At 40.7% G+C, this 21655-nt stretch overlaps 1 protein-coding gene and 1 long non-coding RNA gene across 3 annotated transcripts; both read right to left on the bottom strand.

Annotated features, from left to right (window-relative positions):
- Nucleotides 1–247: 247 nt before the first annotated feature.
- On the bottom strand, nucleotides 248–21287 carry UBE2B (ubiquitin conjugating enzyme E2 B). 2 transcript variants are annotated; one of them, XM_066388061.1, is made up of 6 exons: nucleotides 21161–21286; nucleotides 18975–19055; nucleotides 15621–15646; nucleotides 7372–7461; nucleotides 2231–2319; nucleotides 248–803 (listed from the first exon to the last, which is right to left on the bottom strand). In XM_066388061.1, exons 1-6 carry the CDS (start codon nucleotides 21202–21204, stop codon nucleotides 675–677), a joined length of 459 nt encoding a protein of 152 aa, XP_066244158.1. In that variant the 5' UTR covers nucleotides 21205–21286; the 3' UTR covers nucleotides 248–674. The 2 variants fall into 2 exon arrangements, with proteins under 2 accessions (XP_066244158.1, XP_066244159.1); XM_066388062.1 differs by lacking the exon at nucleotides 7372–7461 and having other exon boundaries at nucleotides 21161–21287.
- LOC136376121 (uncharacterized) lies at nucleotides 3186–4658 on the bottom strand. The gene is made up of 2 exons (XR_010746143.1): nucleotides 3546–4658; nucleotides 3186–3328 (listed from the first exon to the last, which is right to left on the bottom strand). It is a non-coding gene; the product is annotated as an uncharacterized lncRNA (long non-coding RNA).
- Nucleotides 21288–21655: the final 368 nt, after the last annotated feature.

Here is a 21655-nt window from a genome sequence, read left to right as displayed (position 1 = left end):
CAAGTGGCCTAAGTACAAGTTGAACAAAACAAAACCAATTAGGTCTATAATTGCTCAATTGATACTAATATAGGTGGCATTCAAAATAAAGTTTGAGATTATAGTTGTTTTAGAATCAAATTTGAAGAATTTCTTGATAAAATATAAATCCGTTCTTTTGAAATTGGAAATGAAACTATCAGGTTGATGGAGAGCTAGAGACTTATTTAGCCCCTCCTACACAGGTAAGGAAATAAGTGACAAAGTCTCTTACACTGAAGTTATGTATTTTAACAGCTTTACATGTAATATTCATATATAAAAAACTTTAAGTGCTTTTCTCCAATTTAAAAATCTAAAGAATTAAAAAATAAGGCATTCAATATTTGAAAAAAGTACATTTACAAAATGTGTATATTCTGTCATGAAAACTCCACACCAACATTATACACTTGGAAAAAAATACAAACAGGATATATTACAAATTTATGTAAGCAATAACTTAGTTCACAACCATGCAATAAAAAGTACATTAATCAAGATACACAAGCTTTTGTAGGTTCTAAACGGAAGGGCCTTTTTTTTCTGTAGAATCCTTAAAACCTGTGGCACTTAAAATTTGTTAGCCTTTCTCTACTGAGAGGTAAATTATACACAACAATGATGAAAAAGATGAACAGACCAGTTGTCTATTATTATGAATCATTCCAGCTTTGTTCAACAATGGCTGAAACTCTTTTCTCATATTCTCGTTTGTTTTCCTGATAAAGTTGTGCTGCCTGGCTATTGGCCGGACTGTTTGGATTTGGTTCATCCAGCAAAGACTAGAAGGAAAGAGAAGAAAAAACAGATTTGCAGTTATCCTTTATATTAACATCGGTCATATAAGCAGCACATAAATTATACAAAATTGCTGAAATGAGTATGTCTTACATATTTTTAGGTCTAAATACTTTTCAGAAATGGCTTGATAAATATAGTAAGAAGATTCCTGCAACTAGAAAACTTAAGCTTCTTAAACAAATCACTCAATTACCTTAAGACCTCTAATCATAAACAAACTGGAAATAAGCAGTTTGATTTGGTTAATATACAACACTTATAAATGGTTTAACAATTAACATTTCCCAAAGTGAAGCTCTACTATTGTGGTTACTTGGCAAATGTCTGAAAATAAGTTAGATAGTTAATCTTGTTTTCTTTAACCAATAAAATATATACATCTAGCAGCAAAGGAATGATATAGGAAAGTCAAAAACAGTGTTTTATAAGATGACCCAATTAAAGCACAAGTGTAATAGGAAAAGCTTTAAAAAGGTCACAAAGCAAAATGTTACTCCTGCTTCTCTCTGAAAGGCAGAAACCACTGGCCGAACCAAAAACACCAAGGCTAGTATGTTCCCAAAGGAAAGTTTATTTTAAAAATGCCTGGGTGCCGGCAGCCTGAGACCAGCAAAGGGAGTCAGCCCCAAGGGAGAGATGGATAGAGGTTATATGGATTTGTCAAAAGGCCTTGGGCAAAGGTGGCTGCAAGATTGCTGCTTCTGTTTGTGGTTGGGAGTGGCACCACAGTTCCTCAAAATTGTCTGTACCCTTCAATTGTCCTTTATCAGCATCCAGCTGCAATGAAAGGTCTGAGCTGGATTACTGAGTAGGCAAGTGCTTCTACCTCCTTCAGGCCTGCATTGTGCTTAAGAAAGATGGTGGCTGAGTAGCCATTTTACCTATCCCTCTCAAATCCACGTAACTAAAACATCCTTCCCTCCACCTGTCAGCAAAACTGTCATTCAAGGTCAACTATGAAACATTCTGTCAGAATGCTTTGGCAAATAGTTACACTACTTTTTTTTTCTGATACAGAATTTCTTGGATGGGGTAACTTACTCAATGCTTCGCTGCACTTGGCAGTTTCTCAAGGTCCCTATGGTTTTTCTAAGCAATCATCTTTATCTTCTCCCAAGATTTTTCATATACTTCATGGCTATCCTTCATGGGCACAAATAATACTTGACCTGTGAGAATCTTTGCTTATATACGAATAGGAAAATAATTGTGGATTTGATCTAAGGTAGTTACTAATGAAAAAGCAGACCGTCATCTATCTGAAAATCATGGGTTTTTGTCTCAGCTCTGCGACTGGTACCTGGTAATAGGAAGGTATGTTGGCTCACTTGGTCTTTAGCTTATTCCTAAAGGAGCCACTGGACCCCAAAGTCTTAAAAAATTATGATGCATTTTATTACACACTTACCTGAATTGATGTTAAAATAGAAGATACATCATATGTTGGACTCCATCGGTTCTGAAGGATATCTAAACATATGCTACCATCAGCATACACTGCAAAGACAACACTAAAACGGTTACAGATTGACTTCATCATATCTAACAATTAAGAGAAATCTTTACAAAAACAATGTTTGCCACAGACAGAAGTTCTGAACTTCAGGCAATAACTAAAGCCCTTCTGTCTTACAAAAGAACCAGTCTTAAAACCAAGGTCTCTTATTTTGTACCTTTTCATTAGGATGCAGAGTGAGAGTTAAACTTTTTCAGCAAATCTGTTTAAATTCCATATTTCTAAATATTCTTCTGTGTGTGTGTGTTTGTGACAGAGACAGAGAGAGAGACAGATAGGGACAGACAGGGAGATGAGAAGCATCAATTCTTTGTTGAGGCTCCTTAGTTGTTCTCACTGATTGCTTTCTCATATGTGCCTTGACCAAGGGGCTACAGCAGAGTGAGTGACCCCTTGCTCAAGCCAGTGACCTCGGGGTTTCGAACCTGGGTTCTCTGCGTCCCAGTCTGATGCTCTATCCACTGTGCCACCACCTGGTCAGACTCTTAAGTATTCTTAAATAAAGCTCTTGGGGGAAAATTTTTATTTTAAATTTACTTACTTACTGAATGATTGATTTTAGAGAGGAAGAGGGGGTGAAGGAGGGAGAGAGGAAGAGGAGGGAGGGGACAGAGGGGGAGGGAGAAGGGGGGAGGGGGAAAGAAAGAGGGATGGGGGAGGGGAAGGGGAGAGATACCTGTTCCTGTATGTGCCCTGACAGGGGATCAAACAGACAACCTTTATGTGTCTGGATGATGTTCCAACCAACCAAGCTATCCAGTCAGGGCAAAAAAGTTTATTTTTTTTAACACAGCAATTCCACTCCCATAAATTACTTTAAAGAAGAGAGAAAGAAAAAGAAAAAAAATCATGGATATGCAAAGTTTTATTTATAGATGTTCACTACAATACTATTTATAAGAGTTAGAAATTGGAAATGTGGAAAATAATTTGACTTTGGGTGGTGGGTACAAACATAATCAATAGTTCAAATGCTATAGAAATATTTACCTTGGCCTGACCTGTGGTGGCGCAGTGGATAGTGTCAACCTGGAAATGCTGAGGTCGCCGGTTTGGAACCCTAGGCTTGCCTGGTCAAGGCACATATGGGAGTTGATGCTTCCTGCTCCTCCCCCCTCCTCTATCTCTCTCCTCTCTCTCTCCTTTCTAAAATGAATAAATAAAATTAAAATAAAATAAAAAAAAAATGGTTTAAAAAAAAATTTACCTAAAACCTATATATTTTTATTGGTCAATGTCACCCCTTTAAATGTAATTTTTTTAAATAAAATTTAAAAACACCACTATTATAGCCACCAGAAATGGTATACATCTACCCTATGTTAACTGATGTAGAAAGATACCCATAATACATTACCTTAATAATTTTCCAGTTATTTTTTACAGAGTAATTTCATTTTTGTAAAGATTTTCATTTAAGGTATTGGTAGCTGCAAACACATTTGTAAGACTAAATGCTAAATGGATATCTGTAGATAGAATTATGAACGGTATTATTTTCTTTACCTTTTCTTGTGTTTTGTGATTTGTTTTTGCACTGAATATGCATTCCTTTTATAATTTAAAAAAATCAAGTAATTAACATGTTTTAGAAGTCTTTAAGACTTAGGAGGATTTCCCCCTCTCTATTGAATTCATTATGTGAAAACACAAACAATGAACATAGATTTTTACCCATCTGCAAGATTATATATCTGTATGATAAATTTCCAGAAGTAGAACTGCTGCTGTGTTGACAAACGGTAAAAGCATTTAAATGTTATAGATACTGCCAAACTGTAGAAAGTTTCATGGAGCAAGCCAGATCACTTTACATAAAAACAGCAATGCAGCTTTTTGGGTGGAGATGAGACAAATTATATTTAAATATTGTCACAGGCTTCGATCCTGGGTCCTATTCCTTCATAGCCTTCACATACCCTCTAGGACAATGGTATTCACTCCCATGGCCTCAATTACTATCCATGTGCTAGTTTCCAACTGTTAGCTTTAGATCAGATTCTAAATCTCAGCTTAAAAGAAGCAATGTCATCGGCCTGGCGTGCAGGAGTCCCGGGTTCGATTCCCGGCCAGGGCACACAGGAGAGGCGCCCATCTGCTTCTCCAACCCTCCCCCTCTCCTTCCTCTCTGTCTCTCTCTTCCCCTCCCGCAGCAAGGCTCCATTGGAGCAAAGATGGCCCGGGCGCTGGGGATGGCTCTGTGGCCTCTGCCTCAGGCGCTAGAATGGCTCTGGACGCCCCAGAGGGGCAGAACATCGCCCCCTGGTGGGCATGCCGGGTGGATCCTGGTCGGGCGCATGCGGGAGTCTGTCTGACTGCCTCCCCGTTTCCAGCTTCGGAAAAAAGAAAAAAAAAAAAGAAAAAAAAAAGAAGCAATGTCAACTACTTATTGTCAATCCACAAGAACATCACATTTAGCAACCCAAAGAAAAAATCATCACCTCTATAACTCCCATAAAAGGATAACATGATTTAAAAGTTTTAAACTAGTTAACTACTTTTGAGAAGCAATCAGAAAGTAAACAAGAAACCAAATACCTACGGATTGATGAATAAACAAAATACATTATTATCCATACAATGGAATATCATTCAGCAATACAGTACAGGTAAAAGGAAAAGAAGTACAGATAAGCATGACAACACAGACGAACCCTGAAAACTATGCATGTTAGCTTAAGTTAGTTACAGAGCAATACACATAGTATATGATTCCTTTTATATGAACTCTCCAGAATAGGTAAATCTATAAAAACAGAAAATATCAGTAGCTGCCTGGGATTGGGGGTATTTGGGAGAAGTGGGGAGTGACTGCTAATAGGCATGGGCTTTGGGGGGAGGGCAATAAAAGAATTCTAAAAGTGATTATGGTCATGCTTGCACAACTCAGTGAATATACTAAAAACCACTAAACATTTAAAATGGGTGAATAGTATGGTATACAGTATAAATATTTCAATAAAAATGTTTAAAAGAAAAATAAACCAGAAAATTAATAAAAAAACATTGATAGCAGAAAAAGGGAAAATTATGTTATTAGTAAGGATTAAAAATAAATACATTGCTTCCCTATCAAATCCTACACTTATGCACATATCCCCTGTACATTCTATTCTACAGTATCCCACCTTGAATTACAGAGCACCCTTACTAAATTTGGGTTGATTCAATACCAAGTCTAAGTCTGATAAAGCTACAGTGGAATAAATGGTAATTTCCCCAAAAAAGAAACAAAAATTAAAATTAAACCTGCCTTGACTTAAAAAAAAAAAAAAAAAAGGCAGCTGGAAAGAAAAAGAAAAAGTAATTAAGTTTATTATTGGAAGTCAACTAGTTCTAGACACATAAACGTATCTCTCCTGAGTAGGGAGCTCTACCTGCCAATAGCCCACTCACACAGTTTGCACTACTATAGACTAGATGCACAATAAAGAATTCTGAAAATGTTCCTCCAGAGATTAAGTTAACTGATAGGGAAAAGATGGCATTTAAATGAGCAAAAGGTTACAAAGAAAAAGAGCTTAATTAAATATTTTGGAAAATAAAGCCTTTCAGACTTTATAAACCAAAAATATATTAAAAGTAAATAACAGCAAGTCAGGGAAGAGCAAATATAACTACGAAAGGGTCAGCAATCACTTAAGAAAAATATTAATAAACTTCTAAAAGTGAAAATAGGAACAAGAAAAAAATTAAAAATGGTTTTTGTTTTTTTTAATTCAGAAAGAGGAGGGGAGGCAGAGACAGACTCCTGCATGCACCCCAACTGGGATCCACCAGGCAAGCCCACTAGGGGGCAGTGATTTGCCCATCTAGGGTGTTGCAGAGCGACCAAGCTCTTCTTAGAAAAGGGGGGAGGGGAAGGGAAGAGGAGGGGAAAGGAAGAAAGGGGGAGGGAAAGAAAGAAGTCAGAGGGGGAGGGGTGGAAAAGCAGATGGATGCTTCTCCTGTGTGCCCTGACCAGGAATTGAACCTGGGACATCAACAAGCTGGGCCTATGCTCTACCACTGAGCCAACTGCCCAGGGCCTAAAAACTTTATTTTAAAAAGCCTTTAAAACAGAGGTTGGGAACCTATGGCTCACAAGCCAGATACGGCTCTTTTGATGGCTGCATCTGGCTCACAAATACTTTAATTAAAAAAAAAAAACAACGTTAAAAATATAAAAACATTCTCATGTGTTACATTCCATTCATTTCCTACCACTCATGTTCATGGTTGCAGGTGGCTGGAGCCAATCACAGCTGTCCTCTGGGACAACACCAAATTTTTATTGGATAATGCATAATGTACATGGGTCATTGTATGGCTCTCATGGAATTACATTTTAAAATATGTAGTGTTCATAGCTCTCTCAGCCAAAAAGGTTCCCAACCCCTGCTTTAAAACATACAAGGCCTTGACCCAGTAATCCCATTTCTAAAACCTTATTTAATAAATATTCATGGGTATTTGAGAAGATTTATTTTTGGGAATATTAAAAGTGCTAAAAATCACCAACTGGAGACTAATTAAAATAATGGTAAAGTTATAACAGAACATTTTGTAGCCACTAAAAATGATGTAAAAAAGTATTTAACAAAGGAAAATGTTCATAATATATAAAAATATTACTGAACCTGATGGGGAAGTGATGCTCATTGTACTATTCTTTTAACTTTTCTATATTTTTGCAAATTTCTTAACAGTAGAAAACATTTTTTAAAAAATTAAACTTTATGTATAAATTACTGATTTGGTACAAGCATTTATTTGTAAAAGCTAAATTTTAAGTGACAAATTCTTTTTTGCATCTTTCATATTTCTACGGGTAAATAGGTATTACTTTAAAATCACAAGTTATCAAAACAAAAGAGCTTTTATCTCAAATTTTGTAGTCTTCATAAGACTACAAAACATGGCCAATACTGACACGGAAGCAGCATCTGGATGGGGGCCTAAGCGTGAGAGAAGTATGGGGCAACACCTAAAAGGAAGAAAACGTTTTTCCCCCTCCCCTCTATCATTTGTAAAGTCTAATAAATTCTACTTACCATTTGGATGAAACATTTTGGATAAAAACCTAACAGTTGGCGGTTTATTTGGATATTCTTCAGAAAATTCTATTACTAGTTTAAAAGTACCTAGATAGAAAACAAACCAAAATAATTATAGTAAAAAACAAGTGTAACTTTAAAATCTCTTCATCAAGGAATTCTCAACTCATACTGGTTTTTGCACCACATAAAAATGGGAATTAAGGTTTAGCACATACAATATGCTAATATAGCCTAACCAGTGGTGGCACAGGGGATAGGGCATCAACCTAGGATGCTGAGGTCCCAAGTTTGAAATCCTGAGGTCACCAGCCTGAGCAATGGGTCACTGGCTCGGCTTGAGCCCTACCTTGGTCAAGGCACGTATGAGAAGCAATCAATGAACAACTAAAGTGAAGCAACTACGAGTTGATGCTTCTCATCTCCCTTCCTTCCTGTCTGTTTGTCCATGTCTGCCCCCCACTACTGTTGCTGGGGGAAAAAAACCCAAACCAAACCAAAGAAGCCTGGATCACTTAGTCGGTGAAAAAATTTGGCCTGACCTGTGGTGGCCCAGTGGATAAAGCATCGACCTAGAATGCTGAGGTTGCCAGTTCAAAACCCTGGGTTTGCCTGGTAAAGGCACATACAGGAAGCAACTACTATGAGTTGATGCTTCCTGCTCTCCCCCCCCCCCCTATCTAAAAATCATTAAATAACAAAATTATAAAATAAAAAGAAGTGAGGTGCCCGAGGACTATGACAAAGGACTCAGACTGGAGGTATAGGAGGTAATGTGAAAAGTTCCGTCTCATTAACAATCCCTTCACTTAAATATGCCAGTAAACATTAGTTTAACTGGCTACTATTGTTGCCTATAGACCAACATATTACATTTTGATTAGCTTGTATCAGTATTTTCTGGTCAACAGAAACACAGGCATTTAAAAAAATTATGCATTTGTAGCAAAGTAGAGACAGAGAAACATCAATTTGCCCTGGCTGGGTAGCTTGGTTGGTTAGAATATCATCCTGATATGTAGGGTTGCCAGTTCAAGCCCTGGTCAGGGCACATACAGAAACAGATAGATGTTTCTGTTTCTCTCTCCTTCCCCTTCCTTTCTAAAATCAATCAATCAACAAAAACAAACAAACATCAACTTGTTTTTCTTACTTATGCATTCATTGGCTTTAGAGAAAGGGGGAAGAAGAGAGAGAAGTGAGGGAAGGAGGGAGGAAGGGGGAAAAGGCAGTGGGGGGAGGAGAAATATTGATTTGCTGCTCCACTTATTTAAGCATTCATTGGTTATTTTATGTGCCCTCACTGGGAATGAACCACAACCTTGATACATCGGAATGATGCTCTAACCCAGTGGTAGCCAACCTGGTCCCTACTGCCCACTAGTGGGCGTTCTAGCTTTCATGGTGGGCAGTAGTGGAGCAACCAAAGTACAGTGTGTCCATAAAGTCATGGTGCACTTTTGACCGGTCACAGGAAAGCAACAAAAGACGACAGAAATGTGAAATCTGCACCAAATAAAAGGAAAACCCTCCCAGTTTCTGTAGGATGATGTGGCAGCATGTGCGCATGCGCAGATGATGACGTAACACCGTGTATACAGTGGAGCAGCCCACGGCCATGCCAGTCAAGATGTGGACAGTACAGAGAAAAGTTCAGTGTGTTCTGTGGTTCGCTAAATTTGAATCCGTGACCAAAGTGCAACGTGAATATCGGCGCGTTTATAACGAAGCACCACCACATAGGAATAACGTTACTCGGTGGGATAAGCAGTTGAAGGAAACCGACAGTTTGGTAGAGAAACCCCATTCTGGTAGGCCATCAGTCAATGACGAGTCTGTAGAGGCTATACGGGATAGCTACCTAAGGAGCCCTAAAAAATCTGTGCTTGAGCCCATATCGAACTGCACTGAATAGGTCTGAAACTGGGAGAGTTTTCCTTTTATTTGGTGCAGATTTCACATTTCTATCATCTTTTTTTTTTTTCCCCTGAAGCTGGAAACGGGGAGAGACAGTCAGACAGACTCCCGCATGCGCCCGCGGGATCCACCCGGCACGCCCACGAGGGGGCGTTGCTCTGTTGCGACCAGAGCCACTCTAGCACCTGGGGCAAAGGCCAAGGAGCCATCCCCAGCGCCCGGGCCATCTTTGCTCCAATGGAGCCTCGCTGCAGGAGGGGAAGAGAGAGACAGAGAGGAAGGAGAGGGGGAGGGGTGGAGAAGCAAATGGGCGCTTCTCCTGTGTGCCCTGGTTGGGAATCGAACCCGGGACTTCTGCACGCCAGGCCGACGCTCTACCACTGAGCCAACCGGCCAGGGCCACATTTCTATCATCTTTTGTTGCTTTCCTGTGACCGGTCAAAAGTGCACCATGACTTTACAGACACTGTATAAAAAAAAAGATAGATTTAACTATAGTAAGTTGTTTTATAAAGATTTATTCTGCCAAACTTAGCGCAAATTCGATGTAAAGTACTTGGTAAGTAATAATTATTATATGCTTTAACTTGCTATAACTCTGCTTTATAAATTTTATAAAGTAAAGTTACTTCCCTACTTTATAAATCACCATTACTGTGGAACCAGTGGGCGGTTAGAAAATTTTACTACCAACAGAGATATAAAAGTGGGCGGTAGGTACAAAAAGGCTGACTACCCCTGCTCTAACCAGTGGTCGGCAAACCATAGCTCACGAGCCACATGCGGCTCTTTGGCCCCTTGAGTGTGGCCCTTCCACAAAATACCATGTGCGGGCACTACCTCGATAAGGAATGTACCTACTTACATAGTTTAAAGTTTAAAAAATTTAGCTCTCAAAAGAAATATCAATTGTACTGTTGATATTTGGCTCTGTTGACTAATGAGTTTTCAGGCCACTGCTCTACCCAACTGAGCTACCCAACCAAGGAACCATAGTAAACTTAAAAAAAAAATGTTACCAACTTACTTATTTTTATTTGATTTAGAGAGGAAGGGGGAAGAGAGAGAGAAGGAGAGAGAAAGAATGAGAGGGATAGTGAAGGAGAGGGCGAGTGAGGAGAGGGAGAAAGAGGGGAAGAGAAGAGAGGGGGGAAGGAGGGCGGGAGAAAGGGAGAGCAGGAGAGAGAGAGAGGGAGAGAGAGGGAAGGAGAGGGAGAAACACTGATTTTGTTGTTCCACTTATTCATGCATTTGTTGGTCAACTCTTGTATGTGCCCTGACCAGGGACTGGACCCACAACCTTGGTGCACTGGGATGCTTCGACCAACTGGGTCACCCAGACAGGAGCCTATTGTGAACTTTTAAAAGATCTTTCAACTATAATTCCAAATCAATTTCACAGAAATAACACTATTAGTGACTTTGGGTTTGTCTTCTTAGACTTTTGTGTTTATTCACTATTTGGCAAAGTCCACTAATTTTGAGGAAACTCACCTCAAAGGTGAGTTTGTTGAAGAGGTACTCAACTACAACCCTTGGGCATACGTATTCCTGATGAAATAATAGTAACCATTCTAGTTGTCTCTACAAGGTTCTTTCCTTATTTCACCAATGCAGTAAAAAAAAAAACCCCAAAATATACAAACTATAATTAAAAAATAAAAAATTTAAAACAATCTAAAACCCCCCAAACAACAAAAACCCTTAATTAACCTAAATTCTAAACTCCTGGCTTCAGTTTAACAAGATTAGAGGCATATATTTAGTAAAATATTATATATTTATCTTCTTCACTAGTCATATATTTGGTATACAAACTCTACATTTTTTTTTTTTTGTTATTTGGAAAATTGGGATTAAAGAGGCCAAAGTTATGAGCAAAATCAAAGGTGACATCCATTTCATATTTTGATGTATTAATAGAGGTACTGCCTCACCAGGCGGTGGCGCAGTGGATAGAACGTTGAACTGGGATGCGGAGGACCCAGGTTCAAGACCCCGAGGTCACCAGCTTGAGCACAGGCTCATCTGGTTTGAGCAAGGCTCACCAGCTTGAGCCCAAGGTCGCTGGCTTGAGCAAGGGGGTCACTCGGTCTGCTGTAGCCCTCTGGTCAAGGCACATATGAGAAATCAATCAATGAACAATTAAAGAGCCACAATGAAGAACTGATGTTTCTCATCTCTCTCCCTTCCTGTCTGTCCATCCCTATCTGTCCCTCTCTCTGACTCTGTCTCTGACACACACACACACACACAAAGAGGTACTAATGAAATGTATAGTTAGTGAAGACAGCCTTATACCTAATTATGTATTGTTAAAGCTTACACTTTATTTTCAATTATGAAAATGTGCCATGTAAAAAGTTCAGGTAAACAAAAATATGAAACAGCTATTTTTAGGCTTAATAAATTTTTTTCAGCCTGATCAGGCAGTGGTGCAGTGGATAGAGCATTGGGCTGGGACACTGAGGACCCAGGTTCAAAACCCCAAGGTTACTGGCTTGAGCGTGGGATCACTGGCTCAGCTGAAGCCCCCCAGTAAAGGCACATATGAGAAAGCAAACAATGAACAACTAAGGTGCTGCAACTATGAGTTGATGCTCCTCATCTCTCTCCCTTCCTGTCTGTCCCTTTCTCTCACTAAAAAATAAAATTTTTTTTCATATTATGGGGTCTCTTACTCCCAACCACCACCAAACTTCCAATGTGAAGTCACAGCATGTGAAGCTAGGAAGAGATGTATGCAATAGCATACCATTTTTTGGTATAAAATATAATTTCACTTTTAAATACTGGCTCTCTAATAACCAGCTTGCAAAAATTCCCAAAACTTTTAACAATTTGTTCTCACAAATTGGTACAAGCTGCCTCCAACTCACCACTGGCTATAACTATCAAGAAGCGTTGTATTAGAAATTATAACTCAGCAAATCTTAAAATATGTAATAACTATAAATTCATCACACATTTACCCAAGTAACACTTAATGAAAAAATAACTATCTTCCTACAAATTAGTAAGAAATGAGGCATTGTTTTTACATTTTTGCAAATCTCTTTAATGATTGAACAAAAGAAAGCTGTATTCTCTTAGCTGCTTCTGCATTTATTTATTTATTTTTTACAGGGACAGTGAGAGAGTCAGATAGAGGGATAGATAGGTAGAGACAGACAGGAACGGAGAGAGATGAGACGCATCAATCATCTGTTTTTCGTTGCGACACCGTAGTTGTTCATTGATTGCTTTCTCATATGTGCCTTGACCGTGGGCTTTCAGCAGACTGAGCAACCCTCGCTCGAGCCAGTGACCTTGGGTCCATGCTAGCGAGCTTTTTGCTCAAGCCAGATGAGCCCGCACTCAAGCAGGCAACCCCGGGGTTTCGAACCTGGGTCCTTCCGCATCCCAGTCCGATGCTCTATCCACTGCGCCACCGCCTGGTCAGGCTGCTTCTGCATTTAATCTGTTGTAATATGCTGTTTTGTTTGAGGAAATCAGGCATCACACAATTATGTATATGAAAAAAGGAGTATTTTTTAAAAATGATTATTGTATTGATTTGAGAGGGGGGGAGGGGGGAAGAAAGAGAAGTAGAGGAGAGACAGGAGCATTGGTCTGCTCCTGTATGTGCCCTGACGGGACTGAACTGGCAATCTCTGTGCTTCAGGATGATGCTCTAATCAACTGAGCTATCCAGTCAGGGCAGAACGAGTATTTTCATAGACTTTTCAGATAACTAAATTTTTTTTATATTACACCAAAGAAATGGTAGGTTTTTTAAAGGTTACTCTGAAACCATATAAACCTTTTGCATCATATACATTTGGAAAATATTGGTTCACTACTATACACATCTAGCCTGACCTGTGGTGGTACAGTGGATAAAGCGTGGACCTGGAATGCTCAGGTCACCAGTTCGAAACCCTGGGGTTGCCCAATTAAGACGCATACCAGAAGCAACTACTACAAGTTGATGCTTGCTGCTCCTCCCACGTTCTCTCTCTCTCCCCTCTCTAAAATCAATAAATAAAATCTTAAAAAATCTTGCCTGACCAGGTGGTGGCGCAGTAGATAGAGCATAGAGCTGGGACGTGAAGGACCCAGGTTCGGAACTCCAAGGCCGTGCCTTGAGCACAGGCGTGGCCTCAGGCTCACCAGCCTGAGCGTGGGATCATAGACATGACCCCATGGTCGCTGACTTGAGCCCAAAGGTCCCAAAGGTCACTGGATTGAGCAAGGTGTCACTCGCTCTGCTGTAGCCCCCCCCCATCAAGACACATATGAGAAAGCAATCAATGAACAAGCAATCAGCGAACAACTAAGATGCCGTAACGAAGAATTGATGCTTCTCATCTCTTTCTCTTCCTGTCAGTCCCTATCTATCCCTCTCTGTCAAAAAAAAAAACCCCAAACATCTTTTAGATGTCACCATATTCCACCATATACCACCACCAACCCCCCCCCCCCCCCCCCAAATCAAAAACCACCTACTGATCTTGTCAGTGAAATCTTTTTTTTTGGTGACAGAGACAGGGACAGACAGCGCCACCGCCTGGTCAGGCTTGTCAGTGAAATCTTAAAAGAACTGGGAAGCTGTCATTTTAACAGAAGCAACAAATATTGCAGCTCCTTTCCCTAACATAACAGCTCCTTTAGGTCACTTTTGAGAATATGTCTGTCAAATAAATACTCAAACCTAAATAATCAGTTTGTCTGTTATTCTTTTGAGAAAAAAGTTCTAAGAAAGAAGCAGCAGTTTAAGCTGTGACTCAGACAATGCAGAACTGCTTTTCCTCCAGACAATCCTCAAACTTTGGTACACAAGAGAAGTGCTGTATGCATATTTCCCACTTCATCACACAGAATATTAAGTGTATACTCAAGGGTCAGAATTTAATATTAATAATTTCCACTTTTTCATCAAGACATTTTAAAGTAAAACTGGCATTTTTTTTTTTAATTTAATGATTTTAGAGGAAGAGAAGGAGAGAGACAGGAACATGTCTGTTCCTGTATGTGCCCTGATTGGGTGATGAACTGGCAACTTCTGCGCTCTGGGACAAAGCTCTAACCAACCCAGCTACCCAGCCAAATTCCAATGACAAACTCAAATGTACAGTTAGTTTGGTGCCATTGTCTTGATTTGCACCAAGATGCTAAACTGCTCAGGTCCAGTTTTAGTCATTGATGCTTTTGTAGCATCATTGCAAATGTCAATACAGTGAAAAAGGCAAAAAATATCTTAGTATTGGTACGAAGACAGTTTTAATCACATGGAACCCCGGAAAGAGTCTCAGGGACCCTAAGGGGTTTATGGACCACCCTTGAGAACACCTAGGTGTAGAGTAAAAAGCTTAAGTCCTTCAATACCTCTCTTTAATTTCTAACCCCAATCTAGAGATACTGATTATAATGTGATATACAATCCTTTAACTACACACACATTTGCATGTATGTACTTAGTAAAAATGTGATACTATAACATACATTATTCTATAACATCCTCATTTGTCCAGATCTACCTCATTTCTTGGCAGGTCAATTAATATTCCGGAGTATAGTTATAATTTTTAACCATTTCCTTTCTTGGCATTCAGGTTATCTCCTTAAAAATTGTGTGCAATCAGTATCTCTATAAATATCCTTGCTGTATTAATGCTAATGCCATTTTGACAAAACTGTTTAACAATTTTTTAAAATGGTATAATTAGGGAAAATTAAAGTACCTGGTTAAAATCAAGTTGAAAAACTCAACTATAAATACATATTAGCACTAGTTTTCCAGTTCCCTGTCTCTTGTTGAAAATACTGAATTTAACATGCAAAATCTTATGAGAAATGCTATTACAGGTGTTGAATGCCAGCTGTTTGTGAAACTACTAGCAGCTAGACAACATAGTTAAAAAAAAAATCACAATTACCTTCCTGGTGTTTACCTAGGAACATTGTCAACATGCTACAAGGCCATCATAAACTCTGCTCAACACCATCTAGGCCAGCGGTTCTCAACCTGTGGGTCGCGACCCCGGCGGGGGTCGAACGACCAAAACACAGGGGTCACCTAAAGCCATCGGAAAATACAGGTTGAGAACCACTGATCTAGGCTTATGGTTCTATTGGTTCTATAGCCAAATATCAAAATAACAGAATAAATGGCAACAAAGGTGATCAAGCTGATCAGAGTCCTATAAACTATAAATTCTCAATTGCGGTATTTAGTTATAATTTACCTATTAACAAAACAAAAAACAGTTTTAAGTAGCTACAGTGGTGTTACAATTTCTTACTTTAAAAACCTCTTAATATCATAGAAAACATGGAGAATGACTTACCATCTTCAAAGGGTGTCCCTTCTGGCCTGAAAACAAGAAGATTTCTGATTAAAAAAGGTTTTTCATTCTTTCATTCTGCTTCTTCCTGATTTTCAAGAGTGGAAAGGATAAACTCAAACAGAAAGGGAGGCTCATTCTGATGTGTGGAGTTTTTAAGATATTATTTAGTATCATCTTAGCCCTAGATTTTTATAGATGTAGGCCTAAAAGGCAACTTTTTTTTTTACAGAGACAGAGAGAGAGAGAGAGGGAAGGAGGGAGGGACAGAGAGACAGGAAGGGAAAGAGATGAGAAGTGTCAATCATTCGTTTTTTGTGCGACACCCTAGTTGTTCATTGATTGCTTTCTCATATGTGCCTTGACCGTGGGCCTTCAGCAGACCGAGTAACCCCTTGCTAAAGCCAGTGACCTTGGGTCCAAGCTGGTGAGCTTTGCTCAAACCAGATGAGCCTGCACTCAAGCTGGCAACCTCGGGGTCTCGAACCTGGGTCCTCCGCATCCCAGTCTGATGCTCTATCCACTGCGCCACCACCTGGTCAGGCTAAAAGGCAACTTTTATTTTCTAAGTTTTCTTTTTAGGGTGGCTTTACAAAAAAACAAAACCAAAAACACTTGTCAGAGTTTTAGCATAAGAAGAATTCAATGGCCTAGGATGGTTGCTCAGTGAATAGAGCATCAGCTCAGCATATGGGTGTTCTGGGTCCGAAACCCAGTCAAGGCACAGAGGAGAAGCGATCATTTTTCTCTCTGTTCCCTTTCTCTCCCTCTTCCCCTCCTGCAGCCAGTGCCTCAATTGGTTTAAGTGTGGCCCTGGGTGCTAAGGATAGCTTAGCTGGAGTACGTCAGCCTCAGGCGTTAAAAATAGCTCAGTACTCCAGCATCAAGCATCTGCCCCAGATGGGGTTGCCAGGTGGATCCTGGCCTGGGCGCATGCGGGATGCCTCACTATCTCCCCTCCTCTCACCTAAAAATAAATAAATAAAGAATTCAGCTCATAAATACTAAGCAGTCATTTTGTAAATGTGTGTATTCTCAAGAGAAAAATCCTATTTTAATTTATATCACTAAGATGGAAATACTCTATAGCAGTGGTCCCCAACCCCTGGGCCGCAGACCAGTACTGGTCCGTGGGCCATTTGGTACCAGTCCACAGAGAAAGAATAAATAACTTACATTATTTCCGTTTTATTTATATTTAAGTCTGAACAATGTTTTATTTTTTAAAAATGACCAGATTCCCTTTACATCCGTCTAAAACTCACTCTTGACGCTTGTCTCTGTCACGTGATACATTTATCCGTCCCACCCTATAGGCCGGTTCGTGAAAATATTTTCTGACATTAAAACGGTCCATGGCCCAAAACAGGTTGAAGACCACCGCTCTATAGTTTAAAATAAATACAACACTGAAACAGTGTTCTGCTTTTTTTTATTTTTTTATTTTTATTTATTTATTTTTTTGCATTTTCCTGAAGCTGGAAACAGGGAGAGACAGTCAGACAGACTCCCGCATGCGCCCGACCGGGATCCACCCGGCACGCCACCATGGGGCGACACTCTGCCCACCAGGGGGCGATGCTCTGCCCATCCTAGGCATCGCCATGTTGCGACCAGAGCCACTCTAGCGCCTGAGGCAGAGGCCACAGAGCCATCCCCAGTGCCCGGGCCATTTTTGCTCCAATGGAGCCTTGGCTGCGGGAGGGGAAGAGAGAGACAGAGAGGAAGGTGCGGCGGAGGGGTGGAGAAGCAAATGGGCGCTTCTCCTGTGTGCCCTGGCCAGGAATCGAACCCGGGTCCTCCACACGCTAGGCCGACGCTCTACTGCTGAGCCAACCGGCCAGGGCAGTGTTCTGCTTTTCAAGAGCAATTTCTCATTCAAATTGGACAGACATAACTTAAGTCATCAAGAAATCCACTTTCTTTTTTTTTAGCAAGGAGAGACAGAGAGACAGGCAGAGAGACACAGACAGAAAAGGAGAGATGAGAAGCATCAACTTGTTGAGGTCCTTTAGGTATTCATTGACTGCTTTCTCATATGTGCCTTGCAGGCGACCAAGTAACCCCTTGCTAAAGCCAGCGACCTTGGGTCCAAGCTGGTGAGCTTTGCTCAAACCAGATGAGTCTGCACTCAAGCTGGCAACCTCGGGGTCTCGAACCTGGGTCCTCCGCATCCCAGTCCGATGCTCTATCCACTGCGCCACTGCCTGGTCAGGCAAAAGCAAGTTTCTTTTGTTCAAATCTTTTACTTGCCTCCATAGCGCAATTTCATTTTTCCTAAGCAGCAGCATGAAGCTTATTACTTGCATGGCATATCCATGTTAACAGCCTGAATTTAATATAATCATTTTAGAACTGGCACCACACTGATTTTTCCACTAGTCATAACTAATTCAGAGGCAACTCAGAATCATTTAAATATTCCCCTTTAAAGTTTTAGTGAAAAACCCTAGTTTAAAAAGAGTGAAAGAACAAAAGATCAAGTCTGGGGAAAAAAAACAAAAGAACAGGCATTAGGAAATTTTAAATTAAAAAAACAAAACAAAACCATATATGCAATATATATGTAAAATGTAACACTGCTTTTCAAAGATTCCACTCAGCTAAAGGCCTATTTCATTTTATTGAGCTTCCTTTTATTGTGCTTCACAGATGTTGCCTTTCTTAAATAAATTAAATATAAGGCCCTCAATCAGACACACACACAATTTGCTTTATTGTAATGGTCTGGAGCCAAACACGCAGTATCTCTGAGGTATGCCTGTATTTCACACTGGGCTATGAAACATTTTTAATTTTTATCTTGCCACACTGAAGTTCTCAATAATTTTGGTTTCTAGCCCTTTTATATTTCTAATAGAATGCAAGCATAAACACTTGCTTGGTGTATTTTGTACTAAAGAATTTCTCTATTCTCTTTTAGTTTCAAATGGTATTTTCATTAAGTAAAATCAAAATCATTATGAAATTATATGTATTCACACCAAAATGCAAATAAATTTTATGTAACTGCTAAAACTTAAAAAAGTATTGACTTTTACTGAGAGGGGGAAGAGATGGGGGAAGAGGGGGAAGAGATAGAGAAACATCAATTTGTTGTTTCACTTACTCATGCACTCACTGGTGGATTCTTGTACGTACCGTGATTGGGATTGAACCCACAACCTTTGTGTATCAGGATGATGTCTAAGCTGCCTGACCAGGGCTTGTAACTGCTAAAACTTTTATGGAAATTTTTTTCCCCTAATTTATCTTGCAGTTTCTGTAAGGTCCCCATTTCACCTCAGCTTCTGTTCCTAGTTGCACATTTTAAAAAATAATCACCGCACCTATCAGTTGTTTTACCTTTCAACTTACCCAAATATAACTGCATTCCATTGCATGATGTTGTTTTCAGATGGTGCTCCACTCACACCCACAGGTGGGTCCTCTTGCAATCTAGAAATCCATAGTAGTAATTTTAGAAGTTGAACCTTTGGGTCACTGAAATAGCCAAAGAGAACACCTATAAACTATACTATCTACTTTGATATGCAAACTAAACTTATTTCCTTGTTCCTGTGCTGAGCTGGAATAGACTAACAACAACAACAAATTTTGACCAGGTCTATATTAATTAGCTACCTCTCTAAATTATCTAAAATTCCAAAGGGCTTGGGAGGCTTCAAATATCATCAGGGTCAAAATTATCTTTCAAGAACTAATGTATGTGCAAAAAATTTGAGTCCTAACCAGGGCTATTTGTGCAACCTGGTCACCAATTCCTCCCCCACCCCGCCCCAAACCCAAAACTCCTCAGTGTAACCACCACCAAATGACTGAAAACATTCAGTTTGATTAGGAAATGAATTTTAGGCAGGAAAGTTCTTTTATCCCATTTGCTTAAATTAGCAATGGCTTTTAAAGTAATAAAAGGTACGGTCAAGTTTTCTTTCTCTCAGTCCCTATTTTAAAGGCTCTGCACGAACAGTAAACTCACCTCTCAGATCAGAAGACTCAATAAATACAAAGCTACCTTCCAACATTTGTCATAGTCCAATTCTCGTAACCAGAAGGCCCTAGGAAAACTACCAAAGGTATAGCATGTGTTCAATTCAGAATAAAGCAGGGAATCTAAGAAACCAGAATAACAATGAACACAAATCGGAAGTTTTATTTGAATTTCACTCATTCGAATTTTAGCTGATCTTAAATTGACTGATTTCAAGCTTTAGGAGACGACTTTCATATGAAATAGGGCATTTCCTTTTAAAGACTCAGTGAAAAATAATTTCTTTTCTTTATATAAATAACATATACATATAATTATATAAATAATATATAAATACATTTCATCTCTTTATATAAAACGTATGTATAAAGTACATCTGTGCATATGAATAAAAAATATATACGCAGTGATTGTCATGTGGTATACTTTGAAATTAGTCCACATAAAAATGATTCTTTTCAAAAGTCAACCTCAAGAACAGAAACGCTGCTTGACGGCCCCCAAAGGTAACCGGCGAGGCGAAATTACGAACATATTCAATGATAAAATTGGCCAAAGCCCGAAACAATGGCTTCCGAGCGCCTCACCTCCAACTTCATGTAATGGCGAAGTTGAAAGGTTACTTCCTGAAGGCTAATCTAAATTTTTATACTCGATATTCTGTCTCAATCACGGCAGTTCTCCTCCAAAAAGAGAAAGAGAGAAAGAGAAATTGAGAGAGAGAGAAAGAGAGCGAGCGAGAGAGAGAGGAGGGAAAAAGAATGTGCAGAGGATCGCAATGCTAAGTTTTCTGTTACTTATCCCCGTACCTTCAAGTAAAAGGTTAAACAAATGAAAAAAGTCACCTCCTCGTCACCAACCCCCACACCTCCTAACAAAACCCTATTTTACAAAAGGAGGCCCAGGGAGTATCAGGTTAGCGGCAGGCTCGGGGAGGCATTTTTCCAGACTCGGGAAACTATAGATAGGGCTTTATCCGCCCGGCCGCCGAGCGGAGTTCCAGAGGCACTGGCAGCCGGCGCTGCCAGCCGAGGCCAGTGCCCAGCCAGCGGTCAAGGTCCTTGCAGCGAGAGTCGGGTTTCGGAGGGTGGGTTAACCGCCGCCGGCCCTCGCGCTGCGGACCCCACCCTCACTGCAGGGAGAAAGGGCGCCTTTCGCCCCAGCCCTGCCCTCCGAGGGCACCGCACGACCGTCCGACAAAGCCGACTCGTGGAAAGCAAGGAAGCAGCTTCCCGCAAGGGCTCGCTTTTGGGGTGAGGAGCGCCAGGGTGACACGTCAAGTAGCCGGCCCAAGCGGGCAGCGGGGACTCCTAGGAAGCAGAGTTGTCTTTTTACTTTGGGGGGGGGGGGAGTATCGAAATTTCTTACGTCGGAGGAGTGAATAAACAAGAATGAGAGAGTGCGTACGGGGGCTAGAATCAGCCTTCCGCCGCTCTCCGGGCCCACAGCCGGCCCGGGGAGGAAGGCAAAAGGAAGGTGTCCCGGGTCCCCGCCCCATAGGCCCGTAGCTTTGGGGAAGCGCCGTCGCCCAGGCGAAGGTGAAGGGCCTTACCGCTTGAAATCCCTCATGAGCCTCCTCCGGGCGGGGGTCGACATGCTGCCAGCTGCCCCGCAGTCAGTCTGAGAGAAAAGAGTCCGCGCAACCCCCCCACCCCCCCCCCGGCGCGGCGGCCGAATCACTGCAGGTCACCGCCACCGAGTCTTCACAAACAACCCAGCAATGACGTCTCCCTCCGCCGCCTCCAGATCCCTCCGCCCGCCGCCACTACCACAGAGGAAGGGGAGAGCAAAAAGCTAGGGGACGTGTGAGAGCTCCCGTGGGAGCCTTGCAGCAAGGCGCTATTTATTTTGACATCCTGAACTAATTTGAAGATTAGTGTTCTCTATGTTCAGACTATATATTGCGGATTAAGAGTCCCCGAAACAGAAACATCATCCTCTCTCCTCCCCTTTCGCTAGCTTAGGTCCGACCGAGTGGGGAGAGAAGGACGCAAGCGGGCCAGAGATTTCAGGGAAAGGAGGAGGGATAACGTAAGATCACGTGACT

This window comes from Saccopteryx leptura, chromosome 6 (assembly GCF_036850995.1).
Source record: "Saccopteryx leptura isolate mSacLep1 chromosome 6, mSacLep1_pri_phased_curated, whole genome shotgun sequence".
Classification (NCBI taxonomy): Eukaryota; Metazoa; Chordata; class Mammalia; order Chiroptera; family Emballonuridae; genus Saccopteryx; species Saccopteryx leptura.
This window is presented reverse-complemented; position numbering and strand designations above follow the sequence as displayed.

What these genes read in the sequence shown, in the direction of transcription:
- UBE2B (XM_066388061.1), bottom strand. Translation starts at nt 21,204, where the DNA reads ATGTCGACCCCCGCCCGGAGGAGGCTCATGAGGGATTTCAAGCG. An exon ending in CTCATGAGGGATTTCAAGCG is followed by an intron (nt 19,056 to 21,160) that starts GTAAGGCCCTTC and finishes ATGGATTTCTAG; the next exon opens with ATTGCAAGAGGACCCACCTG. An exon ending in CAAAATGTTTCATCCAAATG is followed by an intron (nt 2,320 to 7,371) that starts GTAAGTAGAATT and finishes TTGTCTTTGCAG; the next exon opens with TGTATGCTGATGGTAGCATA.